The sequence below is a fragment of the Fukomys damarensis genome, unplaced genomic scaffold (assembly GCF_012274545.1).
Source record: "Fukomys damarensis isolate Sample0158 unplaced genomic scaffold, DMR_v1.0_HiC HiC_scaffold_24, whole genome shotgun sequence".
Taxonomy (NCBI): Eukaryota; Metazoa; Chordata; class Mammalia; order Rodentia; family Bathyergidae; genus Fukomys; species Fukomys damarensis.
This window is the reverse complement of record NW_022900936.1, coordinates 59734112-59756795: the sequence shown is the minus strand read 5'-3', so window position 1 is coordinate 59756795 and position 22684 is coordinate 59734112. Positions and strand designations below refer to the sequence as shown.

Genomic DNA, 22684 nt, shown 5'->3' with positions numbered 1-22684 from the left:
CTCTCTTAACTTGGGAGAGTGGGGTGGGCACAATGACTGATGGAGAGGAAGGATATGGAAAGAAATTTTCTGGAGAACACCAGCTATAGCAGTTTGGAGAAATTCAGCCTATAAATGGGCTAATTTTTGTATCTGCATTCTTTAAAAATGGATAACAGTCATGTCCATAAGTCAATAACAACACTCAATGGTGATCAGCTCCACTTCAAAACTTCATGCCGATAGATTTTTTTCCCATTAAGTTTACTGGTACATTTAACGCAAACACTACAGTTACATTTATCATCTTATACCTTTACATGATATGTCCTGGTTCTTATTTTTTCCCCATTCCCCTGCCCTCCCTTCACCCCCTTTACCCTTCCCTATTTACAAAGACTTGGTTTCCATTTTTTCCTTTTTCATATTTTTTCTTTTCCTTTATATTCAATAGTTCTCTGGTATGAGAAACTAGAAATGTAAATAAGGTTCATATAGTATAATTGATAGTGTGAAATAGGAAGAAAATACCTAAAGGGGAGGTGGGAAGGGGAGGGGAAAGGAAATAAGCCAACAGATTTTTTAATCCAAAGGATTCTATCCATTTAAATGTGTCACAACTTGTAAAAAGACTATAAACCTGATGCCATACTCACTTACCAAATGTTATACATAGTTAAAAACCATTTGCTATATGTAGTGAGATTATGACGGGTAGTAGGGATACATAAAGAATTAAGACTTTCTTTTTCCTCCAGTGGTTAACAGTATGGACACTAATGTGTGAAAAGAACCAAAATGACATGTGTATAATAAAATGAGTGCCAATGGAGATGGCATGAAATATAGCATGGACACATACAAGGAAGGAAAAAACTCAATAAGGGAGGTTAGGAACGGTTTAAAAGAGCTAACTCTTGCAGGGGAGATGGAAGCTTTCCAGGTTGAAAGGGGAATGTAATATGGAAATAAAGGCGGTGTCATAGAGTGTGACAGAATGTGTTTGAGGATGATCCTGGAAAGACAGGCAAAACTAGTCTAGACGCGAGTCCAACTTAAAGAATTTGCATTTTAGCTTATAGTTAACAAGGGATCATTTTAGGGTGTTAATGAGGAAAATAATATGATCATATTTGCATTAGATAAAGATAACTCCAGCATTATTTGCAAGGGGAATGGAAGGAGAAAAATGTGGAGATAAGGAAGTCCAGATAGGTAGCTATGCCTTTATCCAGTGAAAGATAATGAAAAGACTTAACCAGCTTATTTATAAAAATAATGGAGTTGAAAAGCAAGAATATATTTAAAATCTTTTTAACTCGAGTTCAAAGATTTAGTAATTAGATATGGAAACAGGAAAAAAAGATTACATTGAATTCTTACCAGGTTCCCAGAGTTCTGAAGTTATAGCAGTAAGGGTCATAAATAAGGAAGACCAAGAGAGGTACAAAAGAGGAGACACTAAGTTTGGCTTTGTAAATGATGAATTTGAATGTCTTTGATATATTCCAAGGCATTTATGGACCAAGAGATCCACCAATGGATGTCTGGTCCACAGATTTGGAAAGCACAGGAGTGATTAAAGTTTGGGACATGAGTGAGATCATTTAGAATTAGTGACAGGAAGAATGGATTATGACTGTGGACCAAAGGATCACTGGTGTTTGGAGGGAAAAGCGAGAAAGGAGACAAACAAGGAAGACTGAAAGGCCTTATCTGAGAGGGAGGAAAATGAGAACTGTGAAAGGAACCCAGTGAGGAGAGAGTTTTAGAAAGGGGCATAGGAAACATTACCAAACACCAAAGAAATATCAAACAAGATGGAGGCTGAAGGGCAACTGCCTGCCACGTCCTTTACTAAATTGCTTTCAGAGGAATTGTGGGGACATAATAGTGAATGGAGAGTTGTGAAGAGGAGAAAATGAGTGTGGAGCACTTTCAGGAACTTTGCTCTAAAAGGAAGATAAGCCAGAACATTGTAGGGATGAGGGTGCAGAGTCAGGAGAAGATGCTTCAAGATAGAATAGACATATTTATATGTCTGGGGGAAGGATGCTTATAGCACACAAGATGAAATAATGTCAATAGAGGGCAGGGAATGAGAGAGTGAAGTTCTGGAGAAAACCCAATGGAGCAACCAAGAGCTCAGCTATGACCAGAAACAGTCAATGTCTAACAGAAAGCTATAGACAAGGTGGGTATGTATCAGTCATGAAAAATAAGTGATTCTATCAAGCCTCACATTGCAAAACTTGGAGAAAATTTTCTTGTAATTTTATTGATCATTTTTATATCATAAAAATCCTTTACAGCAAAGCAGGGTGGGGTTTGTTGTTCACTTTGAGGTTTGTTTGTTTTTCTTTTTGTTTGTTTTCTGTTTTTTCAGTTATATTTGGCAGGAGGAAACTAAAGCCTGAGATGCTATGATTCATTCAAGACCACAGAATCAGTAAGTCACATCAATTAAGGACTCACAGCACAGCCCTCTTTCCAATACTTCAGAGAACATAATGCAGATTTAATTACAACAATATAGAGGCAATCTGACCATGCTTCAGAAATGCAAAAGGGAGAATTCGTGCACACAATCAACTTCTTTGGTTTATGACCCACTGCTTGGCTGCCCTGTTGCCTCAGTTTTAACTGATAGGGAAGCAAAGAGTTAAATGTTAAACCTTCTCTTGAGATGAACTTGTACTGGGCACCCTTTGAACTATTAAAACAGGTAGATTTTAGACATATTCAATTTTATCCATATGAACAAGGGGAACATTTGATCAATATGTATGCTCTATTATTGTCTGAAAGAGCCCCACTTTTTCCTGATGGGGCCAGCCAAGGAAAACTCTGAAGTCTGGGGATTAATTCAGCCACAGGCACATTACTGACAATTTCATGTGATGGAGGGAGAGGAGACCCTGTCTGATGCTCCCTCTTGGTGAACAGGAGCACGCCTTTTAGCAGGAAACATCAAAGGATGTTTCTGTAGTTTTGCCAGCTCAGCAAGAAAGAAAATTAACCCTGTGGTTTCTTATTCCAGTGGCCTTTGCCAGAGGTGGGGGTGGGGTGGGACCAGAGTTTCACAGATTCTCAGCAGGAGAGCTCAGGGATCATTTTGTTTTCATCCTGGCATAGGTTAGAAAGAATTAGTTACCAGAAATCATCACATTTCTGGGTTCACTATGTATTTTCTAAGATTCTCGGCAAGTTCAAATAATTGGGCAGAAAAAAATTAACATGTCTTTTAAGTAATTCTTTCTGTTTAAATTTGGAAATGTGTGGTGAAAGCCAGTATTTTCAAAATGAGCAACTTCAATTCTATTAAGTAGAATCTCTCCATTTGATTAATTCAAAACGTCCCTGGATGACACTGGGTGTGGCTCAGGGAGATTTAAGAATCCAATTTATCACCAGGAAGAATGATGTACCAAGTAGCAAGGCTGTGTCCTCCACACCTTCTGCAGGCTGCAGCAAGGTGCAGTTACAAACCACAGGTCACACTCTCCAAAAGAAGCCTTACTTATTGTATGAAGAAATAGGCAGATTTTAGCAGGGTTAGGGTATTTTCACACTTCAATTACAAGCCAAACTATTTTTAAACAAAGAAAACATCTCACAGTTTTCTTGCTTTGTAGACATACTTCACACCTTGTGAGTTTCTAATCATCTGCAATATGTGCAGAAATCAAGCTATTTAAAGTAAGTCCCAGGATACTTGAAAATCTTAAGCCAATGAAATCTCAGTGATTCTTTTGTTACATTCCTCTTTTGCCCACTCCTTTACCATCTTCTCATCTCAATGATACTAATTTTCTTCCTCCTGCCGTAACAAGCTGTAGTAGTAATTAAGGGCCAATATAGATCACTTGTGCATTCATCTCACCCACTAGCAATGTATTACAACTTAGAAATCCAAGATTGCTTCTTTATGCTGCTCAAGTGGAAGAGGAAGGAAGTGCAAGTCCTCCAGCCCCCTCCATGCTTCTGCTGGATTTCATGGGTGTGGCAGAGTTTAGACCTTTGCGGATTCGTGCCCTTGTTTTATTCCCTGCTAAGAATGAAGATGATAAATAGACGCCCGAAGGATGGACACCATCGGGTTCTGCCAAGAATGAGAGAGCATCATTTCACCCACAAGCAGGAAACCTGTGGGAGACTTAAGTATTCACACTCCATAGATGCCAGTCAGTAGTGTGAGCCCACGCCCTAAATACGCCACTGCCTTCTGTCTGATTTAATGATATCTTCAACAGTGATAAATGTGAATAATATATAATACTGTTACATAGAAGTCATGAATCCTTCACACATAAGCACATAATAGGGATGTACGTGCTCAGAGGAGCATTTCTGTATGCTTCATCTTCTCCTTTGCATATGGATGATGTTAAAACACTGGGAGACATATGATAACCATATACAGTACATGCATGACTGTTGCATATGAGAGATGAAGCGGCTGTACACTAACACGAGAATCTACGACTTCCTAAACACATTTTCATCTTTATCACTTTGCACATCACAGGGAAAGCTTCAGGCTGCTGGGGAGATGGAATCCCAGGCAGATGTCCTCATTTGGGAAGGGAATTCCTTCAGCTTTAATTCCTTTTCTAAAAAGCACATATAGAGTCCTTTATCAAAGGAGGTATATATACACTTCCGTGTGTAGGAGTAGGGAAGAAACAAGTTGTAAATGGGCATATTTTTCTTTCCAAAATTAAAGCTTTTTAAATGAATAGCACTGGCTTCCTGAGGGCTCTGCCTTCTTAAATTTTATTTCTCCAGCTCACCGAGGGAGTAACCTTAGAACATTTTTTGACAGTGTGCTTAACCCAGACACCTGTATCTATTACATTTACGTATTATAATAAAGGAGTACAAGAAGGGGAAATGTCCTAGTTTTAAAAATGATCCAATGGAAGGAAGTATCAGTCTTTGGAACCAACAGCAGTTTGGAGAAATGCTGCAAATAGCACCCCCACCCAAGGCTGACTTTCTCCAGCCATCCCCACACAGCCAAGGACATCTGCAACTTCACGTATTCATTCATTCATTCCCCCCCTGTTCTGACTTTCTGCTTCAGTCTCTCTTTTCCTGTACCTTCTCCTTCATCCTCACTCCCCACCCCTCCTTCCAGGGCGCTGGCTCAACGTGCAAGGCTGGCAGGCAAATGTTTCCTCTCTACTCTTCTCCACCCCCTTCAGATTCAGGGAGTGTATTACAAATTGCCCAATTTCCAATACCTGCACTGAAATAATATCCAAATCCGATCTCTTGCACCCCACCTCTAACACAATCAGGCATGCACGCAACACACAAACAGGCACACACTTACGGATATCCCACACCCATTCGTATCCTTAACCTTCATCAAACCACTCAAACGTGTTCCGACAAATGTTTGAAAGCTTCTTTGGGAAAATATCAGGGCACTGTTGCTGACAGTACTGCGGATACCGAACTCGTCATTCCTCCTCAACCTCACCCAGTCAAGTTTCTAAAATTTCTTTCACGAAATAAGTGAGCCGTTTGAAATGGAAGCAAGACCTAGGCAGTGGGGGAGGGAAGAAGGGGGTTCAGATGCTTGCGAATCTTGGATGTGTCCCCTTTCCTGATGAAAAAGAGTCACCATGCTTATCATCCAGGATGCTCACATGTCTCTGGCCCCCGATGATCCAAGGAAGAAGCAAAGGAAGGAGAAAAAAGACCTGATTTCCAACAGGTAACACAGGGCTAGCCTTTCCCATCCCGTCGGAGCTCAAAGCTCCTAGGGGCGTGGTCCACCGTCTCCTCCGACCAGCTAGCGCACAATCGGATGCCGATCTAAAGGGGGATTTTCCCCCTTCTACACCTCCAATTTCTCCCCTGGTCCCAGTTGTTTTGAGGTTTTCTTTTAATTTTTTTCCTGAAGCACAGTTTCATTCATTCATTGAAAAATAAATAAATAAACCCTTCACATGTTTTCCCATAAATACCTGTGCCCCTTTGAAGCACATGCATGCACGAAATGAGGCGTCTTCCGCAGCACATGTGAGGAAACTGCTACAGAACAGGCAATACCAAACCCCGAATATTCTTCCTTCAACCCAGCTTTTTGCACATAATCTAACGGATCGCCTCCCCATCTGTAGGTAGAGCCCCTATCTTCCCCACACCCCTTTTCACATCCACACCCTCAAAAGCAGACCTAAAAGGCTGAGCGTTTACTAATACAGAAAAAAACAATCATATTGCTGTCCGGGCATGTTTTCCCCAGCCTCATCCTAATTAGTAGCAGCATTCCAAAACCAGAGCTTGAAAGACAGAAAAGAATAAAAGCTGGGATGCAATCATCAGTTACCATATGCTAAGGAAACGCGAGCACCATGCCAGAGCAGAAGCAGTTAAAATATTTTCCCTGCCTTTACAGCGAAATATTTTACTCTGCTAATTTCACAACAGCAAGAAGTAAAAATCTTTAGCTCTACCTGTTTGGTTCTCCTCATACAGCACAGCATGGTTGTATCGTCCCTTGCCTTCTTCCTGCCTTCTCTCCTTTCCTCCTCTCTCTTTCTTATTCCCCCCCTCTCCACCTCTTTTCTGCTCGCTTGCTCACTCGCTCTCTCGCGCTAGCGTGCTCTCCCTCCCTCCCTCCCTCCCTCCCTCTCACACACACCAGGGCAGTTAGCAGCAACTGTAAGGTCCACAGCTATTGCTCATCGCACATGCTCTCTCTCTTCTTCCTGCCTTCTCTCCTTTCCTCCTCTCTCTTTCTTATTCCCCCCCTCTCCACCTCTTTTCTGCTCGCTTGCTCACTCGCTCTCTCGCGCTAGCGTGCTCTCCCTCCCTCCCTCCCTCCCTCCCTCTCACACACACCAGGGCAGTTAGCAGCAACTGTAAGGTCCACAGCTATTGCTCATCGCACATGCTCTCTCTCTCATCTTCTCTTTTCTCCACCCCACCCAACCAATCTTTCTGTCTTTCTCTTCTTTCTTGGTCTCTTTCTCAGAATTGTTCACTAGCTCTCAATGACTAATCACTTCCTGCAGCCCCTACCCCCATTCTAGACCGTCACCCCCCTCCCAGTCCCCTGCCAGCCTCATGAATATTTAACTACCTCCAATCTGGACCCAATTACCCACCTACTTTCCTACGGCATTGGGAGGGAGACAGGGTGGAGACAGAGAAGGATATTCCAGCCACTTCAGGAGATTATATGGAAGGTGTTTCAGGGAAGAAGGGCCTGAGGGATGCTTGGATTTGTTTTCTAACTCTTCTCTTTCTTCCCTAATATCTTAAAAGCAAAGAACAGCCAGCCATTCCTGTAGTAGGAGAGATAAAAGTTATATCTGCCATTTAGATTTGATGCACAGTTGATAATTATAGGGGTTCAGTCTCCTAAAAATATATCACATATAATATACATATATTATTCTAAGTATACCTATAACCTAGAATAAATGTGTGTATACACACACACACACACACACACACCCATATATATCAGCTTAGATACACACAAATGTATTCATCTGTACTGTAATATCCCAAGGAATTCTACATGAATATGTAGCATTTAAACACTGAGTTTGGAAATAATAAGCAATGTTTAGGAAATGGCATCCATATCTAAACTCACATGGTAGCTTCTTCTTATTATACATACACCTATTTCAATCTTACTGAAAAAGCTGAACATATGGATAATCAGTCTGTGTGATATTGATAGTGATATTTTACAATTTGGGCAAGGTGGATAAAAGCAAATTGTTAAGAGAAATATATAACACAAGAGTTAGATATTTGGCGCTATTTGAATTTAAGAAGCTCTTTCCACCTCATTTTCTCATCTGGAAAATGGGGATGGTAATGTCAGCCTTGCTAACATGTCACAGGACCAAATCGTATGCTACACGTAAAGCACAGCAGAGCCACTCTCAACTTTACCATAGACTGTGCTTTTCTGACACTTTAGTGACACTTTCAGTGATTATCTCAAAGATTTTTTTTCAAACTATTTCTTCTTGTTCATTAGCAATGCCAAGCACCTTTAATTAAACAGCTCATATTCATTGCAGTTACTCCGAGACACAAACCTATTCAATAGGTGCTAACCAGGCAGCTTGTTATGGTGTTTATTTCAGAATCATTGAGCACAATGGGTGTTCAATACATTTTAACAAAACTCAGAGCACATCCCTCAGAATGGACTCAGAAAACTAACCAGGGGTGATGGTTAAAATTACCCCTAAGAGTCTTCCTAAAAATAATTGGCCTCAAATTCAGACTACTGGGTCTTTTCTTCTCAGTTTTGCATTTACATTTTCATATTGTATAATGAAAAGTAAAATTAGATTCTGATTTTAATATTGTTTGCTATGAGCCCCATCAGAGATGAACTTTCAAAACCAGCCCTCTGTGAAGAGGACAAGAATGGATTAGAGATGATTCCTACCAGAGACCCTGCAGTTGTGGATCAGGATCACCCTGCTAGTGGCTGAAAAGAGATGAAGGAAAGAAGCATATGGGCTGACATCTGAGGGTGAAGAAGAAGAAAACCGTTCTTTTGGTGTTTAAACAGGCTTATGGCTTGACTGATAAGATCATTTAATTAGATGTGTGGTGAAACGTAAGGCAAAGAAGGGGACCAACTTCTTTCCCTTTAATTTACTCAACCCTTCCATTAATGCTTTCTTTCTGCTTTGATTCATTGGGAGGAACCTTGTAAAGAAGGTTGGATGATAAAGTCAGAGAAACTAGGGCTCAAAATCAGTCAGAGACACTAGGGAACTTTGTGGCTACACAAGTTAGGCTACCCACCTTAGCACGAAGTTCCACATCAGTTTACATGTATTATTTCATCTATTCCTTGATGAAGTAGATGAAAGCATTAATTCCACGGTGAGGAGGCCACTAAGACCGAGAGAAGTTCAGTGCCTTAAACTAAGTTCCAAATCTAATAAGAGGGAAATCTGGGATTCTGAAACCCTCTTAAACACTAAGCTAGATCACTGCTTAACAAACCTTCATACTTGGTTACTTCTGATCCTTAAAAAATTAAAGTGCATCGGCAAAGTTTTTGTGCTGACATAAATCAGCATTCTGTAAGGTTCATCTATTTGGGCCAATCCTTAGATGGAGAGTCACAGAGAACAAATAGACATCTTCATTCTTGTATCTTTAATCAAATGCCAGCTGCTTCAGCCACTCTTGGTTGCTTCATTGCCTAGAACCCTCACAATTTCAATGACTTTCTCTGGACATACTACATATTGTCTTTCTATAAGTGACTACCAGAATTTTCAAAAGGAATTCTTTTTTTTTTTTTTTTTGGTACCAGGGATCGAACTTGGGTCCTTGTGCTTGCGAGGCAGGCCACCGAACCGCTGAGCTAAATCCCCGGCCCTGAATTCATTTTTTTTTAAAACTACATTGTGTGATATCAATCAGAGTACCAAATAAAATTTGAAAAACATTCAGGAACTTAGAGACAATATCAAGAAAAGAAATAGGGGGAACTAGAGATAACAATGACCTCAAAAATGCTTAAGAAAGTTTACTCATTTGTACCCTCTTGAGATTTTTTTAAAGTTCAATTGACTTGTCATTAAACATTTGTACACCTAAATAAACCTAAGTATAATTTTATAAGCTTCCACAGATAAAATATTTACAGAATGACACCACCTCTCTCCAGAGGAAGGACATATTCTATATTATGCTTTCTTTTCTTTTCTTTTTCTTTTTGTTTTGTTTTTTTACCAGGTATTGAATTCAGATCCTTGTGCTTGTGAGCCAGGCAGCAGCACCACTGAGCCAAATCCCTGGCCCTATACTATATTTTCTTTCTTTCTTTCTTTTTTTGGTACCAAGGATTGAACTCGAGCCCTTGTGTTTGCAAGGCAGGCAGTGGAAGTACTGAGCCAAATCCCTGGCCTGTTATGCTTTCTTAAAATGTTATTTTCAAACATCATGAATGGAAATATTGAAACTCAAAATGCACAACATTTTGTCAGAAAATTATATATTATCAAGACCCAAGATTTAAAGTAGGACACACAGAGTGAATTAATAACAAACCTTCTGTCTTCCAAAAAAGAATAAAACTAAAACCAAACCCAAACAGAGCAAGAGCCAGAATGAAAATCCTTATGTATCAGAGGTTGACTTGACATAGCATTTAGTTTGCACACCTTCAGCACTGCAGCAGAGCATAGTGCACACAGGGATGCCTTATAGGCATCTCCAAGGAAAATAAACGATAGGAACAGAAACCATGTAATTAGATACTTGTCCTGCACAATTCAAGCTGCAATAATAATATCCAAGAGTGTATTGGGTAATCTTTAATTCTTCTACAGATATAAAAATGTTTTAATCCATTCATCTGTTGATGGACATATAGGCCACTTCTAAGATTTAGCTACTCTGAATCTTGCTGCTGTAAACACGGGTATGCAGGTATCACTGTAATATGATGTCTTCATATTGGGAAGATACCTAGAAGGGGAATAGCTGGGTCAAATGAAATTCCTAGTTTTAGTTTGTTGAGGAACCTCCGCATTGATTTCCATAGTGGTTGTATTAGTTTATTTTCTCACCAGCAGTGTAGAAGTTTCCTTTCCTCCCGCCTCAGCCTCTCCAGAATTTGTTGCTGTTTGATCTTTTGATGATGCCCATTCTTTCTGGAGTGGGATGGAATCTTAGTGTTGTTTTAATTTGCATTTCTCTAAAGGCCAGCGATGTTGAGCATTTCCTCATGTATTTATTGGCCATTTGCACTTCTTCTGAGAAGGATCTTTTTATTTTGTTGTGTATTTTTGATTGGGTCTTTTATTTTTGAGGGATTGAATTTTTTGAGCTCTTATATAATCTAGATATTAGTTCTCTGTCTGGGGAATCACTGGCAAATTTTTTCCCCCTAATTTGCAGGCTCCTTTCACTCTGTTGGATGTTTCTATTGCTGTGCAGAAGCTTTTAAATTTGATATGATCCCATTGGTTGATTCTTAAAACTATTTCCTATACAACTGAGGCTCGGTTCAAAAAGTCTGTACTTACACCTATGACTTCAAAGAAAAATAAACTTGAATCATTTGTAGGAAAATGGATGTACCTTGAGACCATAATGTTAAGTGAGATAAGTCAGACACACAAGTTTAAATATTGTGTGGTTTCTTTTATATGCAAAATCCAAAGTATAAACAAAAAGCAAAATAAAATATAACAAGAAGTAAGAAGGTAGCACTTTCTTAAAGGGGGAGGAGGTTAAGAGAGGAAGGGAGAAGAAAAGGAAGGGAGGGACAGATATGTAAAAAAGGAATTAAGATATGTCATGTGCACGTACCAACTACACACACACATAAGGAACGCAAACATTATGCACTGCAAATATGTACAAAAAATCGGAGGGGATCAAGAGATGATGGAGGGTAGAGAGAGGGAAAGGAAAGGCAGAAGAGAAAAGGAATTAAGATATACTATGTACACTGCTAACTCTCCAAAAGGCATGTGAACATTATGCACTACAAACATATACTAATAAATAAAAAATGTCTTTAATAGCATTCAGGGCCCTTACATGGGGCACATTTCTCTAGGTTTTTTAGCAGTAAACCACACTTAATTATATGAGCACACCACCCCATATGAGCCCTTACCCATGGCTTGGCAGTAAGCAGTACAATGGTGAGTGAAATCTCTCTCAAATAGGAATGTTAGAAATGGGCACTCAGTTGCTTGAATTCAATTAATGAGTTTAATTGAAATACACAGAGATAGCTGATAGATATCACAATCTCAAACTAAAACTCAAATTATTATCTTACTGCCATTTTGTTCTTTGTATACAACCGATGTTAGGTAAGTGCCCATCCTTCATCAACTCAAGCCATTATCACAACTCTGAAATATATTTCAAGTCTTTCTCTTCTCTTTCTTATGTCATTCCCTTAGCTCACACCTTCAGGATTCCTTGACACAACTACTGCAATAACATCCTAACTGGTTTTTCTTTTTGCTTTTACCCAACACTCAGTTCTGCCTTTTGCCTTTCACCCAGATGGAACTCTCCAAATGACAATACTGTAATGTGCCTCCTCTTCTTAAAAACCTCTCTGTGGATCCCCATGTCATTTTAGTGAGTCTCAAACTTTCCATTCACATAAGAATTTCCCAAGGAACTTGTTGGAAATATGGATTCTTTGGATGTTTCTTTAAGCCCAACTTAAGTAGGGCTTAAAATCTGCAGAGCTTATAGTTACAATTAGATAATTTTTGACACTTAACTATCCGTAATTCGAGATAGAATGATTTGAAGATCAAAGCCCAGGCTCCAACACATAAAGCTGCTTTTTACTATTACTGCTGTATGTTCAACCTCACTCCATTTTATTCTTTAGAATACAGTTAATAAATGGTATAACGAGCACACCTTCCAGTCTCAGTTCATTAGGACACTCTGTTCCATATAGTTAGAGAACTGTACCCACTTTATACAAGCCCTGACAATGAAATAAGCCTTAGCTAGATAAATAGCAAAGTTCTCTGAAAAGTCTTCCTGAACCTCTAAAACAGGCTAGCTCTGCTTCCTCTGGGTCCATGGAAGCCAGGCAGAGCACAGTATTTCATTGCTACTTACCACACTGATGTATTTTCAACTTGATTTGCAAGGACCTTCTCTTATCATCTCTGTATTTCTAGCATCTAGCCCAGTGACTGGCCCATAGCAGGTATTCAGTAAGTGTTTTCTGACCAGATCTGGATTGCTGCTCTGAGTGATCCTGCCAGACAAAGCCTGCCAAAGACTTCCAGGCAGAAGTGGCTTCAGTTAGTTCCAGGGAGCTCATGTTAATTAAGCTGAGAGCTTTTCAGTATGGTCTTCCTGTCAGGATTTACCATGCTTCCCACGGGCAGATAAGATGTCTGAAGCCAGAATCTGTGTAACTTTTAAGATCCACTAAGTCTTTGTCCATCTTTCCAGACTTGTCTCCAGTCCTTCCAGAGTTCCCCCCTTCTAGCACATCTTTGGTTCCATCTGAATCTCTGAGTAGGGAATATTTCAGAACAAGGAAATGCCAAATAGGGAACTATGTGTTGTTGGAATTGGAAGAGAAGATGAAAGGCATGTAGACTATGCAGAAGCTAAAATTTAACTTGCTACTCAGCTCCAGAGGAAATACATGATTTCCTGAGAGCATAAATCTAGCTCGCTGGCTTACTGAGTGCATTAAGAAGCTGATATGAAAAAAAATTCCACTACATTACACTAACCACTACCACCAACACACCATCAGAGGCTTAAACCAGAACATTTCATTTGACTTTGTCTTTGAAGTAACCACAAAACTTTTCACAGGCCTCTTTTCTATTCCCCATTCAGTATTATAATAGCTTATTTACCAGCTTATGCCTTGTCTGGAGTGCACAGTTCTGGATGGCAACTACAGTGACTTGGTTTTTAGATTTGTTTCTGGCATATCTAATTTCTCTATATGGGTTTATGAGGTCTCAAATTTATAACATTTGAAAGGCCTTCTTTAAGAAAAATAATACAAGTTAAGCAAATAAGTGAATATTTAGAACAAAGGAAGAAATCATAAGTTAAACATTCTAAATATTAATAACTACAAAAACATCACAACATTTAAAATGTAATATTTTATAGTAACTGCCTGTCACAGTTCTATCATATTTTTCCTATATTTTTAGGAACACAGTCTTTGATCATCTTTTTGTATGGCATAGTTTTGACTTTATAATATAACTTTTTAAAACGAGAATGGAAAAATAATGGCACTTGCTCTCTAACACAGCTGATTGATTTGTTTCAATTATTGAAAATTGGGAAACTTAAAACATGAGACTTCATGTACAGATGTATTTTGCTATGTAGGGCTTTAGCAGTACTATAGAACATAGAAACTCAGAGAAATTCTATTCCAAATAATGACTATCAAAAGAACAATATATGTATGACATACTTGCAATTTATATGTGGCTTTATGAAGTTAATTTCTTACAGGAGCAACTTTGGTTTTGACTAACCATTAGTGAGAACTGCTCCTCCCATTTAAAATTTTGCACAGCTAAGAACTGGAAGAATTTCCCAATGACTGGTTTTAAAACACACTTATCATCAGGGCCACCTAGCTCAGGTTCCAGGTAATGTAAGACATATTTATATTGTATTTATATAATTTATATTATAAATATAATTTTAATATGTTAGAAATAAAATTATATTTACATTCTAACTCAGCCCCCCTATAATTCAACCACAAGCAGAAGTCCCACACTTCTGGCTGCGATGACCGGTGAGTGGCTCACTGGATTCCTTAAGTCATTCCTCCTCTTCCGTGGCTAGCGATAACTGGTTTCCCAAATTGCTCACAACAATTCAGCACAATCTAACACGAGGGAAAATGGAGTAAAGTGGAAGAATACACTGCAAGAGATACTAATGTTAATGAACTGCTATAAAAATATCTTACTATTTCAAATTTCATACAAACTTGTAATCCTTTGTCATATAGATCATCCAAGGGATGAACCCTGAAATGGAATCTGCATGAGCTTTTTGGTAAATCTGCTTCTTGTTTCAAGGATGGAGAATATAGTACATTGGATCTTCAATATATAATTACTAAGGAAGAATGGAGAAAGGAAGAGAAAATGGATAAAGGAGGAAATGAGGAAAAGGGGTAGAACAAAATTTCAATATGTTAGAACTAAATTTCAAATATTTATTTTCAAGCTACGTGCTGTTTCAATCAGTGATAGTTGTTTTGTTACACGCAGTCATAGTTATCTTTCTCATTATTTTCTTTCGCATCTTGAACTTGTCTCATTCAAATCTTCCTTTTGAAATGTTCAGGGCTTGGAGAAATAATAAAATGCAGCTTTCCTGGTGGACTCCAGATATAAAGTTTCCATTAAATGATAACTGCCATCATATGGGGAGCCAGGACAGCGTTCTTGCCCAAAGACTGTATCCCCAAGCTCGTCACCTTTTATCTTCTCTCAAGTCTTATGTATCCTTTTACTTTAATTCTTCCTTCTAAAATGGACTATTTTCCATAGAATGGAGCAGTGTTGTGAAGCTTCATTTACTATATAATTTATAGTTGTATTATGGAAATTTAAACCTATAGTTTCATATTAATTTGCTTACCTTAGCTTGAAGCACTGACAGATTTATTTTTTTTCAAGATCTTGGGTTAAATATTTTCTATCATTTTTATTCCTTCAAATTGTGTCTAGTATCTGTTAGTTCTTTCAAAATTTCTCCACCGGTTTTTAGTTCTTTACTTTCAACTTCTCTATCCAGGTTCTGAATTTTTTCCTGCATCTCAAAATCCTAAATATACTAGTTCCTTTCAAACTTCTCTAAAATACAAACAAAAATGCAACTATTTCAAGCTCCTTAAAAATACTTTATTGATTAAAATATCCCTCACTGTATTTCCAAAACAAAATTTAAATTCAATAGTTTTCCCAAGTAATCTATAAGTACTGTTCAATCCACAATACAGTCTTCCTAATCCACATATAAATATTGAATCAATGGAAGACATTGTTTGTATTAATTTGTTTTTTAAATTTTTCTTGAATATACAGAATTGGAAGGTTAGATGATTTTTAAAGTTGGAGTTCAAATATATCGTTTACCTTGCTGCCTTTTCTTTATGTTTAACATTTTCAAATTCAGACTCTCATTAAAGTTTTGTTTATCTTGTTTCTGTTATCTGCAATATTAGGAATCTTTCCCCTAAATTAGTAAATTTCATCTTCTGGGGTTCCGTCAAGGTGGATGTGTTTAATGGTCTGAATGACAATGAGGATGTGGGCTTTCTCTTAATAAGCCTTGAAATAATTAACAGCACAGAGATTGGTTTCTGCCTGCCTCCAGTGATTTGCCTTGTACTCTGCTGAACTTCAAAGATGCTAGGATAGACCATACTTACAAGATACCAGTGCAGCTTCCGATTTGATGTTACCAAGTGTTAAAACATCCTGTGCTGAAGAAAAGCATATTATTTCCCAAGTTTGTCATTTTTTTAACTTCAAACAACTATTCAGACACATATCCTTTTCTATAGAAATCATTTGTCTTACTATCTTACTATTTGGTTCACCTGTTAATCCTATTTGTATGCCTTGGGGCTATCAAGAATAAACACTGTTTTACCTCTTATATCAGCAGTGGTTCAAAACCATTCCTGATCTTCCCTGCATCTTTGGCACACTAAATAATTTTTGAGCTCATATAAGATTTTTAGTTCTGTAACTTTGAATACTCTATCTCCTTTCAATATATTTCCATTGATCTATATCTTGCAAAATACATCAATCATCCAACTTAATATTTGCATCAGAGGTGAGAAATGATTTGAGGGGAAGCATAAACTAGTACAATAATTATGGATATCAGGTATCAGCTAATACAGCACTGCAAGAGTTTCATGTGTGTGTGTGAGTGCATGTGCCTGCTCATCTTCATACCAGTTAATTGTGAAATTATTCAGTAACACGCTGGTAAATGTTAAAAAACTGACTCTTAGGGGATAGACAAATGTGATTTGTAATATTTTCCTATTTCTAAGATGTACATACTCCCACCATAGTGCATTTTAAGACAAAAATGTGTGTCCCCAAATGCAGAGATAGAGATACACAGGAAAATAACATTACATATTTGTACTATATAGATACTATGATATACACAATCTCGAGATCATTAATACTAGTAAAATACAATAAAATAATTAGAAAGGGATATATTTTGGGTATCTATTAAATTGCTTTTAGTGTAATTATTTAATTTCTGAGCTTATATAATTCAATTTTTAATAATGTATATATTTAATAACTGAGGTGCAAATTCCTGAAAACTCAGCAATTGGTTTACAGAAGTTTACCAATCATGTCTAGAGTAACACTAACTTACTCCAACTAGGATTTTAAAGAACTGTGACACTGCCAAACTAAGTGCCTTCTATACAAGTGGCTTCATTTGGTGAAGAAGCATTTGGTGAAGAAACCTCTTTTTCTCTATTTGAGGCACTGAATTTTTTAAAAATGCCGGACAGGAAAGGAGCTAAGGACAGAATCCTTGGTAGTGCATATAGAACTCTCTCCACACAAGCACCAAGCCATTGATCAGCACTGGCTGAAGAAACTGTCTATGGTATTGTCCTTGATTTCAGTCCACTCCTCTATCTCTGTCCATAATATTCTGGGTTGATTATTAATGAGATTAGGAGTAGTTCAGAAACCCTCACTTCTTCCTTCATTATCAGGGAAAATGGTTACCTTCCCCCTTTGCAAACCTGTTCACTTTCTTAAAGATTTATTAGTTATGGTTGCTGTCATTTTCCTTTTTCAACTTGCCTCTTCTACCTCCATCTCACTACAGTATAAATAAAACATAAATTCAGTGCCTGAAAAACTTTGTTTTGCCACTATGCTTCAACTCCCAGTTTGATTATTTCATATTTTAACCTTTCCCCTTCTTCTTGGGCTTACTATTCCATCTGTCCCTCTTTTTCCTCAGCAGGTAACTAATGCCATCATTGCTCCAACATGCAAAACAGATGTATTCTGGCAGAGACTCCACACATTTGCTGATTTGTTACCTTCAGACTCAACAGCACCAAAATCTGACCAAGTGGAGATGAAAGCCTCTCCATATTTGGCATATCTTACTCTAATTCTTCAAAAACCTGGATTCTCCTATTCTTTCTTTTATATCATCACCCACTTCCTCTCAGCTGAGTCTTTAGCCTCATCCTTTAAAAGACTGTAGCTTCTTCACCTTTTCATTAACAAAATATTACCCTTCAAAGTGACCTCCCTGTCTTCTTTCCGTCATCTTCACTACTTCACCTCTTTCAGTGTTCAGTTCACAGTAATTTACCTTCTTCATTCACTACTTCTTTGGGTTAATTAGGTCATCAGGAGCTTCATAGTTCCTAACACATGCACACACACACACACACACACACACACATGCATGTGCACACTTCTTACCTCGCAAGGTTTCTTTGCAGGTTTTAGACTAACCACGTTTGCTTTCATTTTCCTTTAGTTTCTTTTTGTCTTTGTCTCAGCGACATCTCACCTCTTAATTTTCCTTCTCCATCTCTGAATGCCATCTCCTTTTCTTGTCAAGTTTCTCTTTCTCAGTCACCACTCGCCTGGGCACTCTCAGCAATGCCCTCAGCCTCCAGCACAACCACATCTTTGTGTGACTTTCAATTCTCTATTTTCAGTTCTATTTCCAGCCTAGACCTTATTGGAATCCTCCTTCAAATGCAGATCTCCATATGCATGATTCATCTCCCAAAATGAACAACTTAGCTTCCCCCTGCATCCTCTCACTAAAATATGTTCTTCTTCCTGTTATTCCTATTCTAGTTTCTAGGACCACTATTCACCCACTTGCTCAGGCCAAAAATATCTTGAAAATGTTTTTCTTCTTCTTCACCTACCTCCAAATAAGTCGCAAAGCCCTCTACATGTATTACTTTAGGTTCTCATTTCTTATGAGATTTTAAATGATGATTTTCTAATTATTTTCCCTGTCTACAACCTTTCGCTTCTTTAACCTTTCCTCTATGTCCAAACTGAATGATTTTTCTACCACAAACCTAGTAGATCATGGACTTCCTCTACTTCATATCCCACAGTGACTTTCATTGACTATATGAAAATATCCAGAAGCCTCATCAAGCACAGCCTGCCTGCCTTTGTCTGAGGCATCATCCCTGAGCATCTCATTGGCTGCAATTTCCAAAGCGATCTACGCCTCGATTAACTCTATTTCTTTATACGAAAATACCATGCTTTTCCCCGTTGTTTAGCCACCAAATTCCCCTTCTTCCGAGTACACTCTCTACTGAGACACACAGCCACTCTTCTCAAGCCACTCTGTTCTATTTGTAGCTATTCTTTCTTGTGCGGGTCCCCGTCCCACACAGATAACCTCACTGAGAATATTTATTAATCTGCCTCTTTCTACCATGAGATAGAAACTAAGACACTAACAAATCTCCTAAGAGAAGAAATTGAATGTTATGCATCTTTGTATCTCCAATTCTATTTTCTTAGAAAACACATAATTTATTAGATGAACTTAAAAATCAACACAAATCAATTTCAGGTATTTCTTGAATATAGACTATGAGAATTTTCTACCAAAGAATAGCAAGTAGTACCATGAAAATTTCAGCTTTAGTTTTTAGAACAATACATAAGATCTAGACAATTGTAAGAAACGTTGCTGAAGCAATCCAACAGCGTCTTGTTATATCTCTTCACACTCCCACCACACTATTCTAAAGATTGAGGAAGTCATGCTTTAGCATTCAAAGTGCTAAATTCTAGTTTTCTTTTCATTACTTTGCTATCACAGTTTTAAGATGATCATACATTATTTGATATGATTTTATTTTTTTGTAAGTGGACCTTTAAAGACATTTTCTATAATTTCATCTCCATGGTTAAAGCATGGTTTATTTTTCTGATATCTTTAAAATGCTTGAATAGGTTCCTTTTGTAAAAACAGGCTTCTTATTACTAATTCCTTCAGACATCTAATGCTGATCTTTGTTCGTTCAGTAAATATGGGGTAGGTGGATCAGGGCAGCAGATTAAGGAAGTCTTTAGGTTAAACATCACACAAATTCCATTTGGCATTCTTTTCTAACTTAAAATGATTGAACTGGTGTCACCCAAACAACCCTTTTTGGTAAAAGAAAGACAATACACATATAATTTAACCACCAGGCCTAATTAGTAAGTAGCTCAAGTAGCTTGGAGAGTCTAGGCACTTCTCTTATCCTTCTGAATGTACTTAAAGTTAAAATTAAGAAGTTTAAAAATGTTAAATAGAGTATAATTTATAGATCCAACTTCTGGCAGCTGTATGCTGTGTACACTGCAATTTCGTCTTCTGACCAACTCAATCTAGACTGCTGGCAATGCCCTCTAATGAGCAAAGTCCAAATCAGTAAATCAAGCTGGTGATGGGTACATAGTTAGGAACTGGAGAAGCTGTGCAGAAACTAGTGGTTGGGTGATAAGGACATAGGTGAAGTTTAGTATACATTCAGGACAGAGAAAAATAAGTTCAGTAATGGTGCATGAACACACAGGGAAACAACAAATCTTCACTAAATGAGTGCCTTTCCCTTGTTTTACATTATATGCATAAATCAAAGAAAGAAATGTAGAAACCAATGTGATTTATGCTTGATCCTGGATCTATGGGATTAGTAATCTTCATCTATCTGTTTTCAAAACAGATTTCAATACTCAGCTCAAAATTAATGAACCAATATTAAACTCATTAGTTTGAGAGAAACCTTTTCTTTTCATTTAAAATTTTGAAAGGATGCATAAATTTATCCAAATCTAGCTTTCCTGTCCCAAAAAATGCTACCACTGATACGTTGCCATTTATACAAGACTCATCACCGTTACTTAAAAAAGTTTTGAGTGTATGTATGTGTGGACCTAACCAGGGACAAAAGGGATGTATCTGGAAACTTTTAGAGTTATAAAAATTACTAAACCTGACAATTTAAAAAATAAGAGTTAGGGCCTGGGATTTAACTCAGTGACTTTGCTACCTGCCTCTCAAACACAAGGTGCTGAGTTTGACCCCCGATACAAAAAAAAAAAAATCTGTAATAACAAGTGTGGTGATAGGTTATATTTTTTGTATTCATCATCTCATGAATGGCATCACTAGAGACCTGGACTCTTGTCTTCTCTGTCTGGTTTTGTTTCTTGGATTTTGTAGTTGCTGTTTTGTCCCACCTACTCCAATCCTATGAGCATTACCTGTGATGGTAAAATGGCTGCTGCAGCTCCAAGTATTCTGATGCTTTCTAAAAAGGTCTGAGGGGGAGGAGCAATGCCAATATCTGTTCCTTTTAGAATAAGGCAACAGCTTTCCCAGAATTCTCTTGAAGACGTTACCCTGTGTCACATCAGTCATAGCTCTGAGTTGAACAATAATACCTTTCGTAAGTAGACCCCAGAGAGATTGAAAAGCATTTTTTTTCTCGTCCTTCCTTGCTCCCATCCTTCTCTTTCTGTCATTTATCTGTTTTTCTCTTTTTGCTTTCTTTTCTTTTCCTTCTTTCTTTTCTTCCTTCTTTTTTCTTTCATTCTTCATGCTTTTACACCCCTTCTCTTCTTCTTTCTTTCTTTTCTATAGTTGAAGCACAAAAGAGTAAAGGGGTATTAAAAATCAATCCTGTCTGCCTTAGAGGATAAGATCAGTTGTCCTTAATCACTGCTCTATGTTTCTCATTAGTATAGGCTATTGATATATTACTCCATTGCTTTCTTAATTGAAAATTTTACAAATTTTGTCCCTTACAAGTTTGGATATGGTTTCTATTGTGTTTCTTGTCTGTTTCACATCGTTTTTCAATAGTTTCTCTCCCCTGATATATTCATTGACATTCTTGTTGACAAAATTATAAACTTTTCCATTCATCTTTCTATATTCCTTAGGTCCATTTATATTATATTATATTATATTAAATAGCTAAACTTTAAATATACTTGTGAATTACACTAGTGCAAAATCTTTCATCTAGATCATAAATGCAATACTAAATATAACCAAGTCAAAGTGTATAATGTTGACTTTTGAGTCATCCTAATGCCAACATTTCTAACCAATTTTATACATGCTTAGTTTACAATTTGTTCATCTAACCACACCAGAGCTTAAGGTTTTTGTAGAGTTAAAGAAGATAAAAACTAAAAGTAGTTTTATGCATTATGTTCTCACAACCTTTATTGTATAGTTCTGATGACAGGAGGACCAAGTCAAAATGATAGTCGGCATTTGAAACAATATTAGAATTAGATTTCGAGCCCTCACTTTAATGTTTCTCCCACTAGATTGAAACGCTTCTAATTTCTAACATGAGAGAGATGTTTGAGCTCATGTTAGATATTGGGGATGTAAAACTAGGCAGGCAGGAAGAGCCAAGGAGATGGGATTACAGAGTGAGTCCCAGAAAGTGCGAAGACAAAACCAAGATGGAAAACGTGGAGTGAGCTCAAGCATGGGTCAGGCAATCGTAAGCACTGGGTCCAACATGGCAGGGTAAGGCACAGCTGTAGGTCACTCCTTGGGAGCCAGGCAGGTGGTGACCATGAGTGTGAGATGGGCCCATATGTTGCAGAATCCCAGCCAGAAGGCTCAGTTTGGGCAACACTCTGATTCCTGGGGCAGAGAGCTGACAGGTGCCCATTGGGATCCAGGACCTATCCAGATGAACTACAGTACAAACTGGGGCTCTGAGTATAGGAAGGATGCCTTTCTCAGGATGACTGGTCACAAATGAAGAAAAAGGAAGTTAGGCAAAAGTAATTTAACATGGATGGGGCCAGTATTACAGTAGTACTGTGGCATGGGCTATGCAGGATTTTAAGGCTCACGATGGAATTTTAGTGCTTGGGTCTGAATGGCAGCAAGGACAGGAAAGGGCAGGAAGGGTGCCCAGCAGCCACAGCTAAATTTTCAGGCCTCAGGCCTAGGTATCTGGACTTATTTAAAGACCTCACTATTGTCTTACTGAGTATGTCTCAGGATGAGAGGCTCACCCTGAAGATTTGCAACACTATAGGATACAATCAGGAGAAGAAGCCCTGTATTCAATTTACATTTAAAATTTGACCTAAAATCTTATTTGAGG

At 37.9% G+C, this 22684-nt stretch overlaps 1 protein-coding gene across 2 annotated transcripts in view; it reads right to left on the bottom strand.

Moving 5' to 3' along the window:
• The window catches only part of Gap43 (growth associated protein 43), a 103465-nt gene extending 85280 nt beyond the window's left edge, over positions 1 to 18185 (bottom strand). The window contains exon 1 of one of the 2 annotated variants that reach the window (XM_033755912.1): positions 17991 to 18185. In XM_033755912.1, the coding sequence (XP_033611803.1) occupies positions 17991 to 18038 (48 nt within the window). In that variant the 5' untranslated portion in view covers positions 18039 to 18185. Of the gene's footprint in view, positions 1 to 6449; positions 6630 to 17990 lie in introns of those variants that run through there. The other variant, XM_033755913.1, reaches the window with a different exon arrangement.
• Between the last annotated feature and the right edge of the window lie 4499 nt (positions 18186 to 22684).